The sequence below is a fragment of the Lycorma delicatula genome, chromosome 11 (genome assembly GCF_047948215.1).
Source record: "Lycorma delicatula isolate Av1 chromosome 11, ASM4794821v1, whole genome shotgun sequence".
Lineage (NCBI taxonomy): Eukaryota > Metazoa > Arthropoda > Insecta > Hemiptera > Fulgoridae > Lycorma > Lycorma delicatula.
In genome coordinates this window covers 38,704,688-38,726,171 of record NC_134465.1, presented here as the reverse complement: position 1 = coordinate 38,726,171, position 21,484 = coordinate 38,704,688, and the positions used below count along the sequence as shown (strand labels likewise).

Here is a 21,484-nt window from a genome sequence, read left to right as displayed (position 1 = left end):
GAAAAATATTCTATTTACATAGTTGCCACTCCGATTTAGACATTTGTCGTAGCGTGGTACCAACTTTCCAATACCCTTCTCATAGAATGGAGCCGCCTGTGTTTTCAGCCATGTTTCTACGCTGGTCTGCAGCTTGATGTCTGTGCCAAAATGTTGTCCTTCTAGCCAGTGTTTCATGTGAGCAAAGAGGTGTAAATCGGATTGAGCCAAGTCTGGGCTGTATGGTGGGTGATCAAACACTTCCCAATGAAAACGTTGAAGGAGCTTCTTTGTTACAGCTGCAGTGTTCGGCCGAGCATTGTCATGGAGAAAGACAATGCCTGATGACAACATTCCTTTCCGCTTATTCTGAATTGCCCTTCGTAGATGTTGAAGAGTCATGCAGTATGAGGCTGCAGTGATAGTCGTGCCACGTTCCATGAATTCCACCAAGAGCTGCAGACCAGTGTAGAAACATGGCTGAAAACACAGGCTATTGGAAAGTTGGTACCATGCTACGACAAATGTATAAATCGGAGTGGCGACTATGTAGAGAAATAGCGTAACTATGGAAGTATTTGTTACAAATAAAAAATTTTTTATTTTCACTGTGATTTTAATTTCATGACTGATCAGGCCTTAAAAAAAATAACTCTCATACTAATTTTAACTCAAACATAGAATAATTTATTTATGCTAGTGCACAAGATTTAAGAGAAAATACGAACTATTTTTGTACTCCTGAATATTGTCAATCCCAGTTTGTGATCAGATACAGAAGCGAACAGATTTCCCCATAAAATTATTAAATTTAGAATTCAATATTTTTATCCATAAAAATATTGTTGCATATTAATAATAATGATGACAATGACGACGACGATGAAATATATATATAATTATATTTTTTATTATCAAAAAACAACTTGGAACAACTCAACTACAGAATTACATGGTAAATGAAATGACACTTACTTTACTTTTCTTTTCTTTATTCCAATAGCACTTTCGCAGGATCCTGCATCATCAGTTGTATATAAATTATATAAAATTAAAAAAATATATATAAATTTTAATTTTTAGGAACTATTAAGTGATAAAAAGGGAAGCACCCTTTTTGAATCGTTCTCTGAAAACCAATAAAACACAATAGCTGCTCTGTATTATTTAAAATATAAATATGTTTACATTCCTTATATGCACATTTTTAAAAAACTATTTAATTTTTTTATTTCTTTTAAATATGTAAAGGTTTATTTGGTGCCACTGATCTCTAAGCTCATAGAAGTATGGATAGAAGTTAAAATGACATCTGTAGATTGTGATAATGAATTATCTGAACAACCTAACATTACACTATGCATTATGAAAGTTATTGGCAAAAACCCTAAGGTAAAATTTAATTTTTTTTTATATTGTACTGTTTTGAAATTGTAATACAAACAGCTAGTAATTTTGTGATGTGTGTAGGCCATAGGTTTAATTTCTGGTCGCTGTATGTCATTTTTAAATAGATTTATATTGAATTATTTTACCTCAGTTATCAATTTCTTGTTCCTAAAATATTATAAGGCTAATGTACAAATAGATGCTTTGGTTGTTATTTTTAATTGTCAATAATCACTGTTCAAATAACTTTGCTTGTACTATGGTTCTTTTCTACGTTCATTTGTTTTTATGCTTTCATATTCATTTTTCAGTAAAATGAAATTGTGTTAACACTTGCATGTAATATTTTGGTGTCATTCCAGTTACAAAAATTACAAGCTTATAAGATTACATAATTCTGTTTTAATTGAATTAATCCTTTTTTATGTAATCGTACAGTATTGGAAGTCCTAGAACTTATCAGTTACCATGTCTGTATGCTTTTTATTGCATCAGTAATTTTAATTTTCATCAGTAATGCATATAACAAATAATTTGTAATTCGATTTAAAATGTTTGTTCTAACCTTAATCTTTGTTTTGTTCTGAGCCAACACATTTGACTTGTGCAGCATGCGATCCATATTTGCAGTTTTTCTATTCTAAAAATGAAATAAAATATTTCTTAAATGACATTGTATGGATATTTCAATATTTTTTTTAGTAGACCATAAAATAGTAGTTTTTCCTAGTCAGTGTTATATATATATAAAAAGTATGGTATATGAAGTCAGAGAACACTACTGTAGTGTTCTAGTGTTCAGTAGTAGAACACTACTGTAAGTAATATAACACTACTGTAAGTAATATAATTGTAACATTTCTGTCTTAATTAGAAAATAAAATAAAGTACTGCTGCTTGAAATTCTTAAAATGCTCAAAATTTCTTGAAGGAAATTCATAAAAGTGACTGGTACTCAAGTGTTGTTTTAAACAGTGCTTTGAATAATTCAGTCAATTAACAGATAAAACAAAATCATTCACTAGCTGATCATATATACTTCAAGAAAGGAAAGTGGACGTTACTGCCCTAAAAATCTTGAATTTCTTTCTCTAGACTGTCTAGAGACAATTTTTTTCTCTAAGACTGTCTAACAGCTGATTGTAGTATTAATTTACCCATCAGGGTAACAGCATAATTGTGTAAGTAGTCTCTATATGTCGTCATATGAAATTTTCTACAGAATTGAAATTGAATGGATTTATTATTTTTATTATACAATTTATTATATTTAAATTTTGTTTTAAATTACTGATATATTTTTATAGATAGAAGTAGAGTATAATTCTTTGACTGAAAGTTCAGTCAGTGGTCTGAATTTTGGTGTTCTGCCTGAAGAAAGCATTAAAAAATTGCTTATAAAACTGTGCAATACTGGTGATGTTAGAGTGCCAATTCTTCTGGAAATTTCTGAAGTAAGTACTGTCATTATCATTCTCATTTAATTTTTATTGGTAGAAATTTCAATTGTATTATTTTTTATGAACATTTTTTGTGCCCCCCAATTCAACCTCTCTATGAGCCGAATCAATCTGCACATTTTTTCCTGTAACTTAAATAATTAATAAAGAAATCCTTTTACTTCCTCATTTTATGCTTAACTTTCTTGTAAACTATATTGTATTACTTTTTATTTAATTTCGATCATTTGAACTGATACTGTAATTTACCTTTTTCATATGAAGTCCATTTACATCCTGTATAATTGATGCATAAATGATTTAACACAGGAATTCAATGCATTTATTTATCAGTAAATGAAGATGATGAATATCGTATTATGTTTCCCGGGGACAGTAAGAAATTTTAATGGTGACATGGAGTTTCAGCCCCATTACACCCTTAATGTACACTTAAGTTTAAGTTCCCCGGTCCTCCTAATTAACAAAAATAGGATATTGCGGTGTTTGAACTATTCTTTTTTAAAACATGTTGTACCTTCAGGTATAAATAAAAGCAGTGTGCCATTTTAGACATCAAGCCCCTCACGTCTTCCCCAGCTATCTTACCATTATGTAATATTCATAAATGTGCTGTTTCAGAATGCATTCTAATTCAAGGATAAAACTACTTCAGTGTGTGTTTCAAGATCCCTGGTACTTGAGCTCTGTTTCTGTAGCTTCTTTCTGTTTACAAAAATTTTAATATAGCTATATTCTAATCATTCAATTAAGAAAGTGTTCCACATCAGGAGTCTAATCGATCCTCAGGAGTCTTAAGTAAATCTTTCATTAAAAAATCAGCAGTTTCGTTTACATTTGCTTCATTGCCTCTAATAGGCATCGACTCCTTAACTGTCAGCCTCTTGATTAATAAAAAAGGTCCTTGTTCTTCATGTATGTAATCTCTGTTTCCCTGAAAAAACTGAAATATATTCTAAATACCTTCAAGGGCATGAAAAATGATCTACTTGTATTAAGAGGGTTTGAACTCTGCCTATCTTGCCTCATTTAATTAAAAAGAAATTGAACGATTGGGAACTTTAATCCATTACTTTTTTAATTATTTTTATAGAGGCCATTAAAAACATATGGTCTCTAAAGGATTTATGTTAGGGTCTGTGGTTTTGAACTGCATTTTCATCTCTGCTTAGCTATCCCCTTCATTTACAAAAATTGAAATTTTACATTATTTAAATTTTACTGTAAAAACATTAATCTTATCTATTTTTTACATTTATCTGGTGTATGAAAGAACTCAATGTTTTGAGTTTATTTTACAAAAATTTCAACTGAAAAAATTAGAGAATATAAAAATTGAGGGTAAAATGTGATATTATGTTTGTTTTTTACTTTTTAATTTTGATAAAATGATATCCATTTTATTCATAATAAAAGTGAATAAAAATAGTAGGGTACTTTTTGTCCGGGCTTTTTTTTAAGAAAAGTATTTACTGCTTCTATGAGAAGAGGTTACGGTATTTGTGATTACCACCTGAATGAGGTTTTCTTGTTACTCCTCTTTATTGATAATAAATCCATATGATAATGTTTAGTAGGTTTTAGATTTTAGACAAGGCAATTAACAGTAGTTTGTATAATGATTCCATTCTGGATACGTTAAAGTTATTATATATTCATAATTAGTCTTGTAATAGTTTACTTTCAGTATTTAATTTTAAGTACATTATCATTAGCGTTAGGTTTATTCAACAATAATAACAGACTATTCAAATACCCCAAAAAAGTTAGGCTTTCTTAAGTATAATGGATCAAAATTGTAATAAAATGCTAAGAAAAATGTTTCATATACTAAAATGTTTGTCCTGGTATATATATATATATATACACACAAACACACACACACACACACACAAAAATAACAACTTACAGAAACTTACCATAACAGAAAAACCTAAAACAACTCCACTTCCAGTGCTGGAATCTAGTTATGGCAGTGGAGTTTGTGCACTTCAAGAATATTGGTTGCTTATTTAATTATTTTTATTATTTATATATTTTATTCTATATTTTTTTACATTTTTTTAAATTTACCTTTGCTAATTCTGCCTTGTCTGCCTGTAATGACTAGGTGTTAAAATTCACATTTAGTTACATTTGTGCTACAAAATTGTAGGCATATTTATATAAAAAAATTTATAAATTTTTTTATAAGTTTAAAAAGATCTAATCGATCTACTTCCAAACAGTTTATATTATACAACCATTTGTATACTTTGTAATGTGAGGGTTCACTGATGACAATGATCTACATTTCAAATATTTATTTGATCAAACTGCAACAGTATGGCACTTCATGTTGTACAAAAGCATTATATTATTGTGAAATACATTGTAATGACTAAAATGTAATGTAATATTGTAATAAAATAAATGGGTTTGTTTTTGAAATTATGATAAAAATGAATTTGAAAAAACTATTAATAAACTTATAACAGTTAGTAAAGTGACCAAAAAAAAAAGTTATCTACTTACACGAGTATCCCTCACTTCACAACTTCAAGGTTTATAACCAAGGCATATAATAAATTGAAATAAAATCAGTAAGGCAGAGGAGAATGTAAATCTCTTCCTTTGCATGTAACACGCTTTATGTTTCGAATAAACAGGATCAGTCTCCTTTGTCTGAGCAAAACCATGTAATACATTTTTAATATTGATATCTAGATAATATAGAAGGGAATTTCTGTAGCTCGATTGTAAATATATAATATAAAATAAAACTAATATTTAATTATAAACTAATTAATAAGCTATTTCTAGGATTTAGACATACCACCTTAATTGTATTACTGAAATTGTTGTGCATGTGAGATCGCTTTGAGTACCTTTCTTCTTTGTTTCTGCTTTTTGCTGAATTATGTGCATAGAAATGTTTACATCAACCAGAAAGGTTTTACGTCAACATTTGGACAGTAATTATAATTAATATAGAAGAAAATTTATTTTATATTGTTAATTATTGGGGTAATCAGTTTTAATTCAACAAATGATCAGTAAATTACTATTTTTGATTTTGATGATATTTGGTATATAACTACCCACCTTGTAGTGGCCAAAAATAATTGTTTTATATTTTTTTAAATGTTTTCATGAGTTAGACTATTTTCTAACTCGCCAACAGGTAAAAACAGCTATTTTCATCACTTTTTCCATGAGCTATAGATTTCTTATTTTACATCATACAGAGGGTCAGAAAGGATTTTAGGAAAGAGTAAAGATGGAACTTCAGATTAGTGTACTCAAAATTCATTTTGTTACATAATCAAATCTTATAACGCTTATCAATGTTACATTTACAATTGTTGTTTTTTTCAAATTTTGGGCCCAAAATAAATATTGAAGGGCTTAGGGTAACAGGCTTGTTTTTTAACTTTTATGTGTAAAAAAAAAATTGGGACTGTTACAAATATGAATGAGGACTTATCAGTTCTACTCAATAAAAAAATGGCAAGAGCACTAAGTTATGTTAGTTAAGTTTGTTATCAAAAAGTGCAAGATTTATTCATAACTTCCACTAGCAGGAGTAAAATAAGGTAAACGTGAATTGAACAACTTGATGTTTTTGAATTGTTTATCATTCTGTAACTGACTATTTATCATTTTGTAATTGACTATTTATTAATTATCAATTTATTCATTCTAATGAGTTAAGTTGTAATTTTTATAATCTGAAAAAAATACGTAACATCAGTATATTGGATATGCTTACGGTTAAAATGAATGGTGTTTTTAGTGGTTTTGTTGGCTTTATAACTCAACAATGTGTAACAAAATAAATTTTATATGGTTTTAAAGTAAATAAAGAGTATGTACTGCTGTAAACATTTCAGATTTTTGTCACCTGTCTCACATATGATTTTTGGGCCCCAAAAAATGAGATGTTTTCAAAATCTTATGATTTGGCGGCCATTTTTTTTAATGAAGGATACTCTGTGTCATTAAAAAAAAGTACTACTAGCACCTAAGAGTTAAAAGGTAAAAAAACAGGCCTGTTACCCTAAGTCCTCCATTATTTGAATAATTTTTTTATTTTGAATTATTCCATTATTTGAGCCCAAAATTAAAAAAAAAAAACATAATTTGTAAATGTAACTTCAGTAAAAATTACATTTCTATCATCAATTGTTATGCATACACCTGCTTTACAGGTGTATGCAAGCAATGGTTCCATGGCATCTGAAGAAAGGAAACAAAAGATTGCCTCCCGATACATCTTGCCAGCCGATTGACAATTATGTTACTGTATATGGCACAGCAAGTCTATCTGAAGGTGAAGTGAGTCATTAATAAAAATGTAATTGAACATTCTAGATTAATCAAGAACACTATCCAAATGGCGAATATAAGCTATTTGTGCTTAGCTTAACAGAGGATCTTAACCATTATATACTAAATTGTATGTATTAGCAGAACCATTTGTTTATATTTTAACATAATAATGTTGTTATGACATTGAAATTTGTAATTAAATAGTCTGTTGAAGTTGAAAAATAAGGTCCAGAAAATAAATCAAATTTGACTTTACTTATGCCTTTTATTATACAAATAGAATTAAATTCAATCGTTCTTTCTTGCAGTGTAGTCAGTCAGACAGTGTTTGGCTATTCTGTAGTGAATAATTTATTTAGATGATTAAAATATTATTTAAAATTTTTTTCTGAATTTGAATTATATGTAATGTAAATTTATTTATTGTATTGTCAATGATTTTTGCCATTGTTTCAGTCTTCAAGTGATATATTAGTGTTCTATTTGGTGGAAAATGATGAAAATGGTAAAGAGGAAGAAGTTTTGAAAAAAGTAATAATATTAGAACCTGGGGAGGTGATTGAGGAGGCTATTTTTTGCTTTACTCCACCACTCAACTCTAACACACAGCAAGGTAATTATTACATATGATTATGATTATTATATTGGTAACTGATAAAAAAGATAAGATAGGTTTGTTATTTAACAAGATTGTCAATAGACATTTATACATCATAATTTAAAGAAAAATGAAATAAAATTTAAACCTAAATACTTTTTTACTTCATCAAAACATTTTCAGTCATTCTTATGATTATTCTTTGTGGCGTTAGTGTTGTTTTATAATTCCATTTGAAATTATTGCTGTTCCTTTTATTTAGTCTGGTAAACATGTGATTTGGATGTGGTCAAAAATGCATTAAAACGCATATCTGTTTGTTTAGTTTATTGATGTTTACTTTAGATACCATAATTGACTATTCTAAACAACCTGAACTGAGACACAAATCAATGTTGAAGATGGTAAAGTTGTTCTTAAGAGTAACAAGCATCCCGAGAGAGCCATTAGGAAAAGTAAAGAGTAAAGTAGGTTTATATTGCTTTTTTCACAGAGCTAAATGTACTGCTCAGATGTGTAAAGCCGTATCTAAATTTTTGTTTTTTTTTGTAGTCTCTATTTCCTAAACTGTCTTTTGCTACCATTTTAGTGAAAAAAAATCTTCAATTGACTATTTTTTTTCCAGTTGGACACAAAGTACAATATTTATTGCACTCTCCCCCCCCCCCCTTTGTCTATGTGATATAATAACGCATTAAATTTTTGTTCTAAACTAAAGAAACTTACACTTTTTCTTTTTGTATTCATCTTCAGAAAAATACAATAAATGTTAACAGAAAAAGTACAGTCATGTACTCAAACATGGAAATAAAGCATATGATTAAAAAAACAAAAATCCAATACTGTAAACCAAAGAAGAATTTATGCTAGCATGAAATAAAGGAAAGATGACTTACATGCTTATTGTACAATATTACATTTATACTCCATGTAAGCAAATAAAAGTCTGTGGAAAGGGAGTTAGTCATTCTCAAACAATCATTAATCGATGATTCATCCATTCTACATTCCACAGTATTTGTTTTTATTCACATTCTTAAAAGTCATTTTATTACTGTTATTACACTGTATTATTTACTGATATTATTTAGTTTTTTCTCACATTTTAAAATCAAACTAAAGTTTCATTAAAAGTTTATTTTTTCATAAAAAATATTAATTTCATATAACCTGATAATCCGGACTAACACGTTTGTACTATATTTATTTTTGTATTGCAGACAGTCTTTAGCTCATGCTCATTAGCGGCCTCTGTTTTCTCATTTCTTTGTGTTTAATTTCTTATTTTTATTATTTTACATGTCTGATTTATACATTTATACCATAGTATAAGTGTAATTAATTTACAGCCAAAGATGTCCAAGCTGTGAATAGAAGCTGTTTTTTATAACTGTTGTTGATTATATTTATTTTCATGAAATGCAATAACTTACTTATTAAAAATAAAAATCAACAGAAAGAGATAAACTTTTTATGTTTTTCCTATAATGATTATTTTTTATATAGGTTATGTTTTTTTGTTGTCTGTCTAAATTATTAATGAAAGTAGAATGTATAATTTTATAATAAAAGAAACAAAAAAATAAATATTTAACTTACTTTGAAAAAAAATGCTCTGAAAAATACAAACAAAGCACTTTTAAATCCTTTTTTTAAATTTTGACTTCATGAAGTCAGCATCAAAGTAAGGATAAGTAAGTTGTTTGTCATTGTTTTTGTTTTTAGTTTTAGTTTGTTTTTCTTAAAAGTCAAAATTTAGAGAATGATTTCTTACAAATTGTGTTATTTTTAAGTTAGTTTATAAAATAATTTTTAAATAGTAATGTCTTTGGCCTAAAATGTCTCCTTGATGCTGTGAGGGTTATCGTGAATAATATCGCTGAGATAAAAAAAAAAATCTGGTACGATACTTGAACAATGGTACTAGGCAAAGTTAAAAGGCATCTTGTCTATTCTAGTACATCTAACGTATTTATCTATTTTAAGTTGGGAACACTAGTCACTAAAAGAAAATAGAGTTTCTCCCAAATAAATATATCAAGCCATAGAAATATAAAATAAAAGGTTTAACAATAATGTAATGAGAGTTGACTTTTTCTCCCCTGTCGTTGCATTCCTTCAGCCTGCTACCACAGATCGTATTCTTCGCAGGTTGGTTCTTCTAAAACTACTGCACCTCCTTTGCCACAGTCTTGTATATCTTAGTCTACAGTAAATATTTGACTAGTGATGTTGTCCATATGTTCCTCAAAATGAGAATATTAAATAGAGGTATACCATATTTTTCTTATGGAACTTGTTAATATTACAGCAGCATAGGATAAGCTCTTAGAAGTGAAGTTTTTTCAAGAGCATTGAAGATGAGCACTGCATCTTCAATAGAAGATGAGGGTAAGAATAGAAGATCATATTCAGTTGAAGGTGACCATCAACTGCACTACAAGATGAGGGAACTTGTTGCATCTTATTGAAGGCTAATAGTGAAAATGATAATGGAAAAATTGAACGCAGATCAGGAAATTGCTTGCTTAGTAGCAGGTGAGAATTGCTAGAGTTATCTCTGACTCGCTGACAAAGAGTTGGATATTCCTGTTTGATGTGATGGCAAAATGTTAAAGTTTGAAGCAGTATTCACAGGCATTATCAAGATTGAAGAAAACTCACTGACAAAAGGTAGAACTAAAACACCTGGTTATATGCTTCTTGTAGTCCAGGAACATTGTTTACAAAGAGTACTATATTCGAGATAGACAATAATTCAATACTTTACAGAAAAAGTCTCAAGATGTTGATCTTATAAAAGATGTTCATAATGTACATTCAAATATTGCTGACAAATGGATTCTCAATCATGATGGTGCACAATTCCATGTTGTAAATACTGTCCTAATGATATGTAACATAATTTTGACAGCCAAAGGTATTTCATTGATGCTGCAGCCTCCTTATTCACCTAATCACACTCCTGACAACTTTTTTATTTTTAAACCCAAAAAGTCAAATAGAAAGAAAAAACCTAAAATTGCTGATTAGTAATCAGTAATAAACTGAATTATGAACATCGTAATTTGACAGTTTGTTACCATATGTGTTTACATTATATATATTTACAGATTCCTGTAAGATTTGTCAAGTATCTGGAAAACTTACTGTTACTGTGGCGTCAACTGAAACTCATATCAATTTACCAGCACTGGCCCAGTTACCTATGCTTGCCGTTGTAAGTATTGTCTGATTTTGTAGTTTATACTTGTTTATCCTCGGCAGTAAAACTAACATTGGTAATGTGCCTTATATATTTTCTATAATTTAATGTAATTTTTTTAATTAATAAACAATAAATTAGGCTTATCTTATATGACAGACCATCTAATAGACAAAAAATTCTGTTTCTGATATCGACACAAATTTAGAAATAATATGGAAAATAATAAAGATAACAAAAAATTAAATATATTAGAAAAATATTACGGATATAAATACAAACAGAATTTGAACTTGATAACCCACCTAACAGTGTTTGAGGGAGACATTCTCATAAAATAAATTAGTGCATGAATTTCATTACAATATTATAGTATTGTAAAAGACATTAGACCATGTACATGGTTTATTTTAGTATTTTTAATTTTTAACATGTTTAATATGTAGTTTAATTAAATAATTCAATTATGACAGGATGCGGGATCCTGCGAAATTATTTTCATGGTAAAATGAAGGTAAGATATATCATATCTCAGTTTTCTATACTAGATGGTTTATAATAAAATTCAAATATATTATTATCACATAAGATCGCTTTAATCAGTCCATTATCCAAGTCTCTTCGATGGGAGTGTTTGGGCCTAGTGTTCCTCCCAGTACTTTTTCATACTTTCCTATCTTTGTGTCCTTTCTATTGTTGAATATGTTTGTGTTGTGAGTTTTTTCTTGTGACTGTGAAGCGATTGTTTTTGTTCTTGATTTTCTTGTTTAATTATATCTTATCTGTGGTGTCTTCTGGTGTAAGGCTAATCTCCTTCAGATCCTCTCTTATTTCTTTGACCTATCTGTATTCAGTCTTTGTGTTTTTCGAGTCGAGATTGTGCTATACTAGCTGTTTCAGAAGTCTTGAATCTTGCATCCTCATAAGTCCAAAGAATCCTAGTCTCATGTTACACACAGTATCATGATGGGTTCTAACTCTTTGTTCACAACTTGGTCAGGCACAATCCACCACTGCCTGTCTTTCTGGTACTGTTTGTTGATGCAGGTTCTTCCAATTTTTCTTTAATTCTGGAATCTGTCTGTCTTTGATTGTTTGTTCAGGTGGAAGAGTGCTTGTGCTGCATAAGTGGCTTCTTGTTTTATAACTATGTTGTAGTGTATTATTTTTGCATTGATAGGCATTGGTAGGCATTTTTTATTGTAAGTGTACCAGGTTAATTTTTGAGCTTTAGCTAGTTTGTTTCTTCTTATTTAGATTGAGGTTTTCTAGTTCAGGTTCTGCTATTATTTTTATGTGGTGTTTAAATTGGGTTACTGTTTTGATTTATTACCATTTATGTGTATTTCCTTTAATCATATTGGTTTTTAGTCATCATTTCTCTCTTTTCAAATATCTTCAGTGTTTTGAAATTCTAATACCTGTGATTTAGCTTCGTTGGTGTTGTTTGATAGCAGTGCCAAGTTGTCGGCAAAACCAAAATAATTTTATTTTTATTTTTCAGCCTCTATTTATTGTTGGGGATCATTTTTTGAGCCATTCTCTTATTACCAATTTTAGAGTGCAGTTGAATAATAATGGTGAGAGCCCATTACCTTGGTGCAGTTCTATTTTTATCTCAAATGATTCAGAGAGCTTGCCTCTGATATATATATATATATATATATATATATATATATATATTACTTTATTGAAATAAACCTTTTCAAGAATCATATTTTTCTTCTGTACTGTTATATTTATAATTATATTTAAATTCTATTAAATAAAACATCTAGTACAGAATATTAAGGTATATCTTAGCTTAATTTTTCACGAAAGTACTTTCGTGGGATCCCGCATCCTCAGTCCTGATTGAAATAATTCTGTTATTGCATAATAAAAATAATAAAATAATGATAATTGCATATTAATTACAAGAGTGCTTCTATCTGTTGCAGTTTTTATAAGACCATCTTCCTCAAACACTGTCTGATGGTTTATTGGTTTAGCAAATTGATACTTTGTATTCCAATATGTAATATTTTTCTAATGTATTTAAGTTTTTTTTTATTTTCTAATACTCCTAAATTTGTATTAATATCAGAAATAGAATGGTTATTGTTTATTAAATGCTCTATTAGATAAAACTAATTAAAATCAAAAATACCTAATTTTTGATTTTAATTAACTATTATTATATTATTAGATAAAACTAATTTATTATTTTTGTGATTGCTATAATGTTCAGGAAAACTATTTTTAAAGGATCTATTTGTTTATTCTGTAAAAATAGCATCACAATCATTACATTTAATTTTATAAATTTCATACCGATTGCTTGTTTTATTATTATTATTATTGTTTTTACATGATTGCCCAAAAGTAATGATTTTAGGGTACATGTTTGTACATACATACCTTTGTTCCACCATAGCAGCTCAATGTCCAAACTGATTTAGATGTACGATCTCTGCGTTGAAGTTCTTATGTTATGGGGGGTGTAGTAGGCTATATATATAAATAATATGTACGTTTAGTTGTAACTCCAAGGTCAAAAAAAAAGTCATACATATGATTCTAAATGTATAATCGATAGTATTTTCAGTATTGATTTATTTGTACTGAAAATAGTGCTTTAAGACCTGCAACGATATTGAGTGAATGAATTATGGTAGTAAGATTTATTTAATAATTATTATTACTGTTATAAAACTAATCTAAATATAATCTTAGCTTAGAAATTAAATTAAATAATCCGTAAATTAATTGACAACAGACTGCTTCTAGCGGGAGAGAGTTATGGTGGGAGCTGTGTTTTAGAATGCATTTCATTAAGGTTTTTCAAGGAAACTCCTTTACACTTGCTGATTGTGATGAAATTTACTTATCTATGAAACATATTGTAAATATAATTTTAGATAAAAAAGTTAGTTTCTATTACTATAATTAAAAAGATTGATCCTGATCTTCTGACCTAATATTTGATTTTAATAATACCATTATTATTACTGATGACAGCATTCTTTGTAGACTCAGAACAAAAAGCAATTAACTAATTTGTGATATTGAGTACGTTATATCCCTACGTTTTCGAATTGTGAATTTTGCTTAATGATCACTAAAAAGTATTAATAAAAATAATTATAAAAATAAAAAACACGATTGCCAAAAATAAAAAAATTGGAGAGGTTTTTTAATATCAGGATAGTTACTATTCACAGTCCCCAGACTTCATTTTCTTATTGAAGTAAGACCTGATGAGAACTTAATCATTAGACAACCTTAAATGCCTGCTATTTTTACAACATGAAAAATATATTTAAACAAATTAAGTGTCTGAAAGTTGATTGGTCACCCATTAGTTTATATAATTAAATACTGCTTAACAATGTTTAATCCTTTCTTTATTCTTTATTATTTTTTTTAAATTCAGTTTATTAATTTTTTTTTTACTTTTTGGCAGTCATGTTTTTTAATTTTTATATTGTTTTTATTATTTAGATATTTTTTTTTATGTGCTTATGGGGTTTGTGTACTGGTTTAAGTGTTTCTTTATTTTAGTTTTCAATGATATTAGTTAATAAATATTTTATATATTTTTTCACTCTTGTATTTTATGTGTGGTTTGTAAGGTATTTATTTTTTTACTGTACTTGTAAGTTGCTTTTTATAATTACTATTAATTAAAGTAATAGTAATAATTAAAGTATCACATTCATTTTCAACAATTGTGTATTTTATTATTTAACTTTTCTTTGTTCTTATTAGTGTATTTTATTGCGCTCTATTAATCATGTTTTTGTAAATAAAGTAAGTGTTAATTTTATGAAACCAAGGTGGTTTGAATTTTTATGAATTGTTATATGATTAGATCCCACAAAAATAGTTCCATGAAAAATTAAGGGAAGATAAGTCTTATCTCAATATTCTGTACTAGGTAGTTTGTTTAATAGAATTTAAATATATGTATGTGATAATATTAAATGAAATTTAAACCACTGAAACAGTAAATTGATAAGTTAAATTTACCATTGTGATTCCAAGGTTTGATTTTGGCAGGAATCTGTATCATGAATTTGTATTTAATTCTATAATTACATTAAAATAAATTGCTTTTATAATTTATGAATTTTGAATTTGTCAAAATTGTTACTGTTTTATACATTTTGAGATTTATTTTGGACAAATTCATACACAAATTCTGCTGTTCAGCACTAGAATCTTGTAAAATTTATAAAACTGTAACAATTTTGAGAAATTCAAAATTCACAAATTATAAAAACAGTATGCGGGATCCTGTGAAAATTGATTGTTGGAATTAATATGGTAAGTTTATTTACTGTGTTTTGGTGGTTTAAAGCTCATTTAATATTAAGCTCTATTAGCACAGGGGTCAATATGTTAATGAATTATTTGAATTTTTAAAAAATATATGATTTTTTTAAAATCATTTACCAGCGTATCATTTTACCAGTTCATTCATCAATTATGAATGTTACCTGTTTGTTTTGGATAAACAGATTTATTTAGAATATGATGAATTATTTAATTTGGCAGACTTTTAATAGCTAGCTGAACTGTAACCGATATTTAATTCAGTTGATTCATTGCAACTACAGTTTATACATGCGAAGAATGGTAATACTAGTCTAGTGTTTGATTATAAAAGTAGAGTATTACCTCAGAATTCTTTCAGACAACATCGATTTTCATGAAAATTTATAATTAAGCTTATCTAACCCTCTGCTTCAAAAGTTATATGTTCCTGATGTGTGCTTTTTGTTTTTTGGGGGTGAAAACTACCTATTAAAAAAATTAAAAAACCATAGCTTTAAATGTTTCATAGATAGAAATAATCTTTAAATATGTATAATAAACATTCTTTTATGTTTTGGAATATAACTTATGATGTTTTACTATGTTTCAACCCTTAGAAACCACCCTTACGATGAAATTGGAAAAATGAAAAAAAAAATGGTTTGAAATGTTTTAATGGTATATTTATAATGAATTAAAATCTGTTTACTCTTTATAATATAAGTTATGATTTATTGCAACGATTCAACCCTTAATTAATAACCACCCCTTATGACAAAAAATGTTAAAATTATAGATGTAAGTGTTTTGTAGTTCAAAATCATTTAAATGTGTAGAATAAACCTTGTTCCATATTCTGAAATATAATTTATGAAGTGTTACAACCCTTAGAATCCATCTTAATGATGAAAAAACTTAATTTTCAAAAGCTTAAGTTGTTTTAATGGTGCATTTGTAATGAATTATAAACTTTTTACAGTTAATGCAATTTATAATTTATTGTAACGTCCCAAACCTTACAAACTGGCGTCGTGATTAAAGTTAACAATCGTGTTTTAACTTAAAATTAAAAACGAAAATTATAAAATAAGTAAAGGAGAGAAATAAAAATTTTATCTACATTGTAATAGCACGCTTTATTATTACAACTCTATGGATCATCACAAGAACTGTCATCACTGTTGACCTCTTCCTCTTGGTCAGTAATTGGAGGACAATTTTGACAATTGTCGCTGGAGCATGTTCCACACGTAGGGTTACAAAAAAGTTCAACTTTTCTGCAGCTACAAATAGCACCACATTCTTTTTTGCAATTGCAAAATATCATTTGGAGCAGTTCTGGTGCAAGCATTTTCCACATTTAATTGGTAGTATAGAGCCTTTATTATTCATTAGCTAGATGAATATTTTTGTTTCTAAGCCACACCTGGGTTTGGAAATAGACTCTCTTAAAGTGCTCATTCAGAGCATTGACTGTAAGAACCAGGGAAGATAATTTAACAGCACTGTTTTTAGCGGTAGCTTTAATGAAGGACTCATAGCATCTGCTCGAGAATCGCTGAGAAGTCTTCGACATGGCTCAATTTATTTTACTGTATTGATTTACAAAAAATTTTTATAGAATATCTTTTGCTTAGAATTTATTCCTCCATTGATTTCTGCAGTTATTTTGAATGTAATAATTTCCACTCCCAGAGTAAAAGCACACATTGGCACTATATAACTTTTGTTTCTTGAACTATTCCCTAATTACTGTCCAAATTTCACGTCAATTGGTTTTGTCCGAAAGAATTCTGAGTGTAAAACTCTCAAACACTGGACTGTATCTGATATAATGTTTTATAACTGATGATGAAAACTTGGATTCAAAAAGATTTTGTATAAATTGATGATGAAAATTTGGATTCAAAAAGCTTTGCATAAATTGATAGTTTATACTAAGCTTTCTCTTTTGTATGTTTAATAAAATTATAATTAAAATTATGTATTTTTTTAATGCAATTTATTTTTCTTTTATCTTTGTATTTGATACTTGCTTAAATTTCTAACCATTATCAAGTTAGTCCAGCATAATTTATATATGCTTTTCTATTTATATGGGGTTACCCCTGACCAGCAATAAATAAAAATCGTTTAAAATGCAGCGTTACTCAACCTTTTAGTATTTGTGTAGTCATAATTTATATTGTGTCCCCCTTTCATAAAATAATAATATGTACAATAATAATATATTTCAAGTATTTTGATGCTAAAGCTAACCTAGACAACCTTAATTACAAACCTTACAAATTACCAAGTAAATCTATTGATATTTGGCAACACTCATCTGCTGCATTGGACAAAACCAGAATCATTGCCTCTATTGCTCTCTGTCTTACGTCTACCATATTGGACATTCTCGCAGCTTCACGAGAAGTTCCGATTTGTCTAGAACATTCTGGAACATCTGCGCAAACGTATATAAATGCTGCACCTTGTTCAATTTAGCCAGTCTCAGTCAAGTCGATCCTTCTATCGCTATCGAATCTGTTGCGAATGTGTATGTTGTAATTTGCATATTAATTGCAATTCACAGTATTAAATATAATGGCAGTAGATTTATATAGAATCATGGGTAAATTTTTAAGTGGGTGTAAGTGAACATTAGACGATAGTGAAGCATTAACAAGTGCATAGACAGTTCCAGAAATAAAATCAAGAAAATATTCTTGAAAATACTTAAATTTTGGGTTTGCCAGTACTAAAATAAATGAAGAAGAAAGGTTTCCCGTGTGTTATCATTTGCTCAAAAATTTTGGCAGCAGACAGCATGAAACCTAATAAAGTTAAACAGCATTTGAAAACTCTTCATAGTGAGTATTTTAAAAAACCCCGAGAATTCTTCAAATTAAAATTAAGATCATTTAAAAAGCAAACATCATATTTAAAAAAATTTTACTTGCCTCAATGTTTCATTCATATAAAATAGCCAGATGTAAAATCATCAGACCATTGGTGAAGAGCTTATTTTTCCAGCTGCAGTTAAGATTAATGAAACTATGTTTGGAGATAATTTTGCCAAACAATTGCAGTCCGTACCCTTGTTGTCCATCAAATCTGTGATATAGTTGAAGATTTATAGCATCAGCTTTTCAGGAAATTGCATGACAAATTTTTTTTCAATTCAGCTTGATGAGGCAACAGATAGCAATAAAGATTCGTATACTATTACCATTTTCAACATCCTACCTTTGCAAAACTGGATTTTCTGCAGTGGCTGCTTTTAAGACAAAATTTAGATCTCGGCTAAACATAGAAAAAGAACTGTCTATTTCTAATATTAAACTTCCTTTGAAATACTTTGCTCTGCATGACAGGCCCAAGGGAGTCTCTAATAATAATTAAACTCGTTTTTACTTTAGTATTGATAAGTTAATTAAATACATTGTGCAGGAGTTATGCAATCCTATTTATAAGTGTATTATATCAGTGTAAATGTGCATTTTATTATTTATTTTGTCGGGATGTATTTTGTTTTGTTTTCCTTTCAGTAAATTAATAATTTTTTTAATAACATTTTCTTTTCAATATGGCCGCACCTCCCATTTAGTGTGATCACGCCTCACAAGTTGTGAAAAAAGGGTTTATAATGAATGAATTCTTTCAAAATGAATTTTAACAGACAGAAATTTTCAGATTTCTAATCTTAGCTAACTGTTATTTCTTCACTTGCAGTCATTCACCAGAAGCTGCCCCTACTGATAAAAAGTAAATTTTTGGCATTAACTTCCTCACGATGAACATATTATAAGAAATCTGAAAATGAAAGGTAAATGAAAATGAAGCTTTGAAATAGGACAAAATATTATGTTTAATTATTTTTAACTACTTTTCATTGAACATTTAAAAATAAACCAAATGGTGGTTCCTTCTTCTTACTTTAGAATTTTTTTTTGATTACTTTATGAGAATATATTTTTGTAAAAGATTTCAGAAAATAAGAATTAAGACAAATAAAATTTAAAATTATATTCATATAAAAAATGTTTTGAACTTTGACTGAGGATAATAAATAAGGAATGATTCGTACTAGGAGGGACACTGGGGCTTCAACGTGTTTTCTATGAGTTTATGTGGTTTTACTTATAATTTGACTATTCCAAAAAAAGTCTGAGTAAGATAAAGAGATCGGCAATAAATTACATCGAAAGAAAATCCATTCCATTATTGATAAACAAGTTGTTATTATATGAGTAGCATCATATAAGATTATTAATTTATTAGATAGAAAAATAGCTATTTGTCTCCTGTAACAATTGAAATTTATTAAAAACAATCTCTTTAGTGAAAGAGTAGCTATTGAAATTATTGCATTACTAGAGTTAGAATTGTAAAATGAACTGCTTCTGATGTTTCTCTGTGATAGAAGTGGATGATAAACTTACTTTATGATGAAGATATTACAACTTTAGAAATAATGATAGAGATTATTTTCTTTTCTTTTAGGTCGGTCTTACACGAGTTTTGATACGTGCTGATTGTAATCCGTTGATGGTTCCTGCTTATGGATATAAACCATTGGTCATCTGTAATGCTGGTATTACACCTGTCACATTAAAGCTGCATTGTGATAATGATTTATTTTCTACTATTGGAGGACAGATGCTGTCATTGGAACCGGATCAAAATGGAATGATTAATATTGAATTTAAACCAAACAGGCCTAACTTTAATAATAGTTCAGACAGGAATGCATGGTAAGTTATTTTCCCTATTTGTGTGTTATTATAAATTACTAAAAATGACAAATTTGTACTAGACTATTTTGTGTATGAGATAATTATTCCTTTTAACTAAATCTAAATTCTGGTTAATAACTTGTTCACATTATTAAATAGGACATTTCATAAATAATGCGATCAACAGATGGCCTCCCAAAAGCAGAGGTCATGACGGCTCCAGGTACTCTTTGATCAGTAGACTGGCCCTTACTCAAGGTTCTGTCCATTGACCATGGCCGCTGTAGGACCCTATCACAGCCAGTCTTGATGACTTGGCCGAATTGTTCAGCTGTCAATTTCACCTCTTCACTGTGTTCCATGCACCATTCCAACCTCTGTAAGGCAGCCGCGCACTCGTGCCCCAGTCTGTCCTGACCCAGATTTCTTAAGTTATAGTGAACCGGATCTGGAGCTCTTAGACCGCCTTCATATGCGATCTCTTAGGTTATAAGCCTATGATCGCTCACACTGGCTTCGGAACAGACAGTCCAACTACTTGTAACAAATTTAAGACAGCAATAAGACTGAATAAAATTAATTCATTCCTAAATCCCCAGTGCATAATGCAAACAACACAGCTGTATTTTCAGCTACAAGTTTGATCTGCACAGAAATGATTAATCTTGTTCATGAAGGCTCACTCTTCAGTATTAGATACGATGTCATAATATGTGACTATTATATGATTTAATTCTTTGTCTAGTATTGTTTATTTATAGCTTACAAATTATGTTAACAAAGTTAAACAATAAAAAGTGAGCTAACAGAATACAGTATAGGAGCTTAAAATTAAAATGCTAACTATATGTTGAAAAATGAAAAAAAAATCCTTTAATTAAAATTTAAAGAACTTTCAAAAATGGTGGGTGATAAAAAGATTCTGAGTTCATATTCGTTTTCAGCATCAAGAAACAGATTAAAATCATGTTATTGCATGTTAGGAAAGAAAAATTATGTTTATCAGTGTTATTAAAAATTGGTTTGTGAGTTTTCATATTTAATTTCATGAATTTTACTGCTAATGATATTACATAATTGTTGTCATTAGAATTTACGTTATTAATACTTATTTCAGAATCAAGTACGATATTTTTAATAATATTATTCTTCACTATTATTCAGATTAAATTTAAATGCATTAACCACAATAAACTGTTCCTTATTATCAAGGTCAACATTTGTAAAATTTATAGAATCAAAACATCAGCAAATTATCCTGAATCCACCTGTACATCTTTGAAATATAAATCATCATAACCACCAATCGCTAAAATTTTCAGTTTTAATTTGATAAAAAATTAAATTACATATATTATCAAATATTTTTATACATATTTTTAATTTCTTCGAGTTTAATATGTAGTTTGATATAAAAATGAAATTTACCACCGAAGATGTTGGTTGCCACAAAAGCACGCTATTGTAAAGTTATGAAAAATTAAGATGTGTCATCTTATTTACTTTTTAATTTCTGTACTTAGGT

The 21,484-nt window shown here is 28.6% G+C and overlaps 1 protein-coding gene across 4 annotated transcripts in view; it reads left to right on the top strand.

The window, feature by feature from the left end:
- spd-2 (centrosome assembly protein spindle defective 2) overlaps nt 1–21,484 on the top strand; it is a 133,805-nt gene that overhangs the window by 59,085 nt on the left and 53,236 nt on the right. For all 4 annotated transcript variants that reach the window (XM_075378384.1, XM_075378382.1, XM_075378383.1 and 1 more), the window contains 5 exons: nt 1,231–1,371; nt 2,676–2,822; nt 7,596–7,752; nt 10,851–10,957; nt 19,727–19,977. In XM_075378384.1, coding sequence (XP_075234499.1) covers nt 1,231–1,371; nt 2,676–2,822; nt 7,596–7,752; nt 10,851–10,957; nt 19,727–19,977 — 803 coding nt within the window. The remainder of the gene's footprint in view (nt 1–1,230; nt 1,372–2,675; nt 2,823–7,595; nt 7,753–10,850; nt 10,958–19,726; nt 19,978–21,484) is intronic.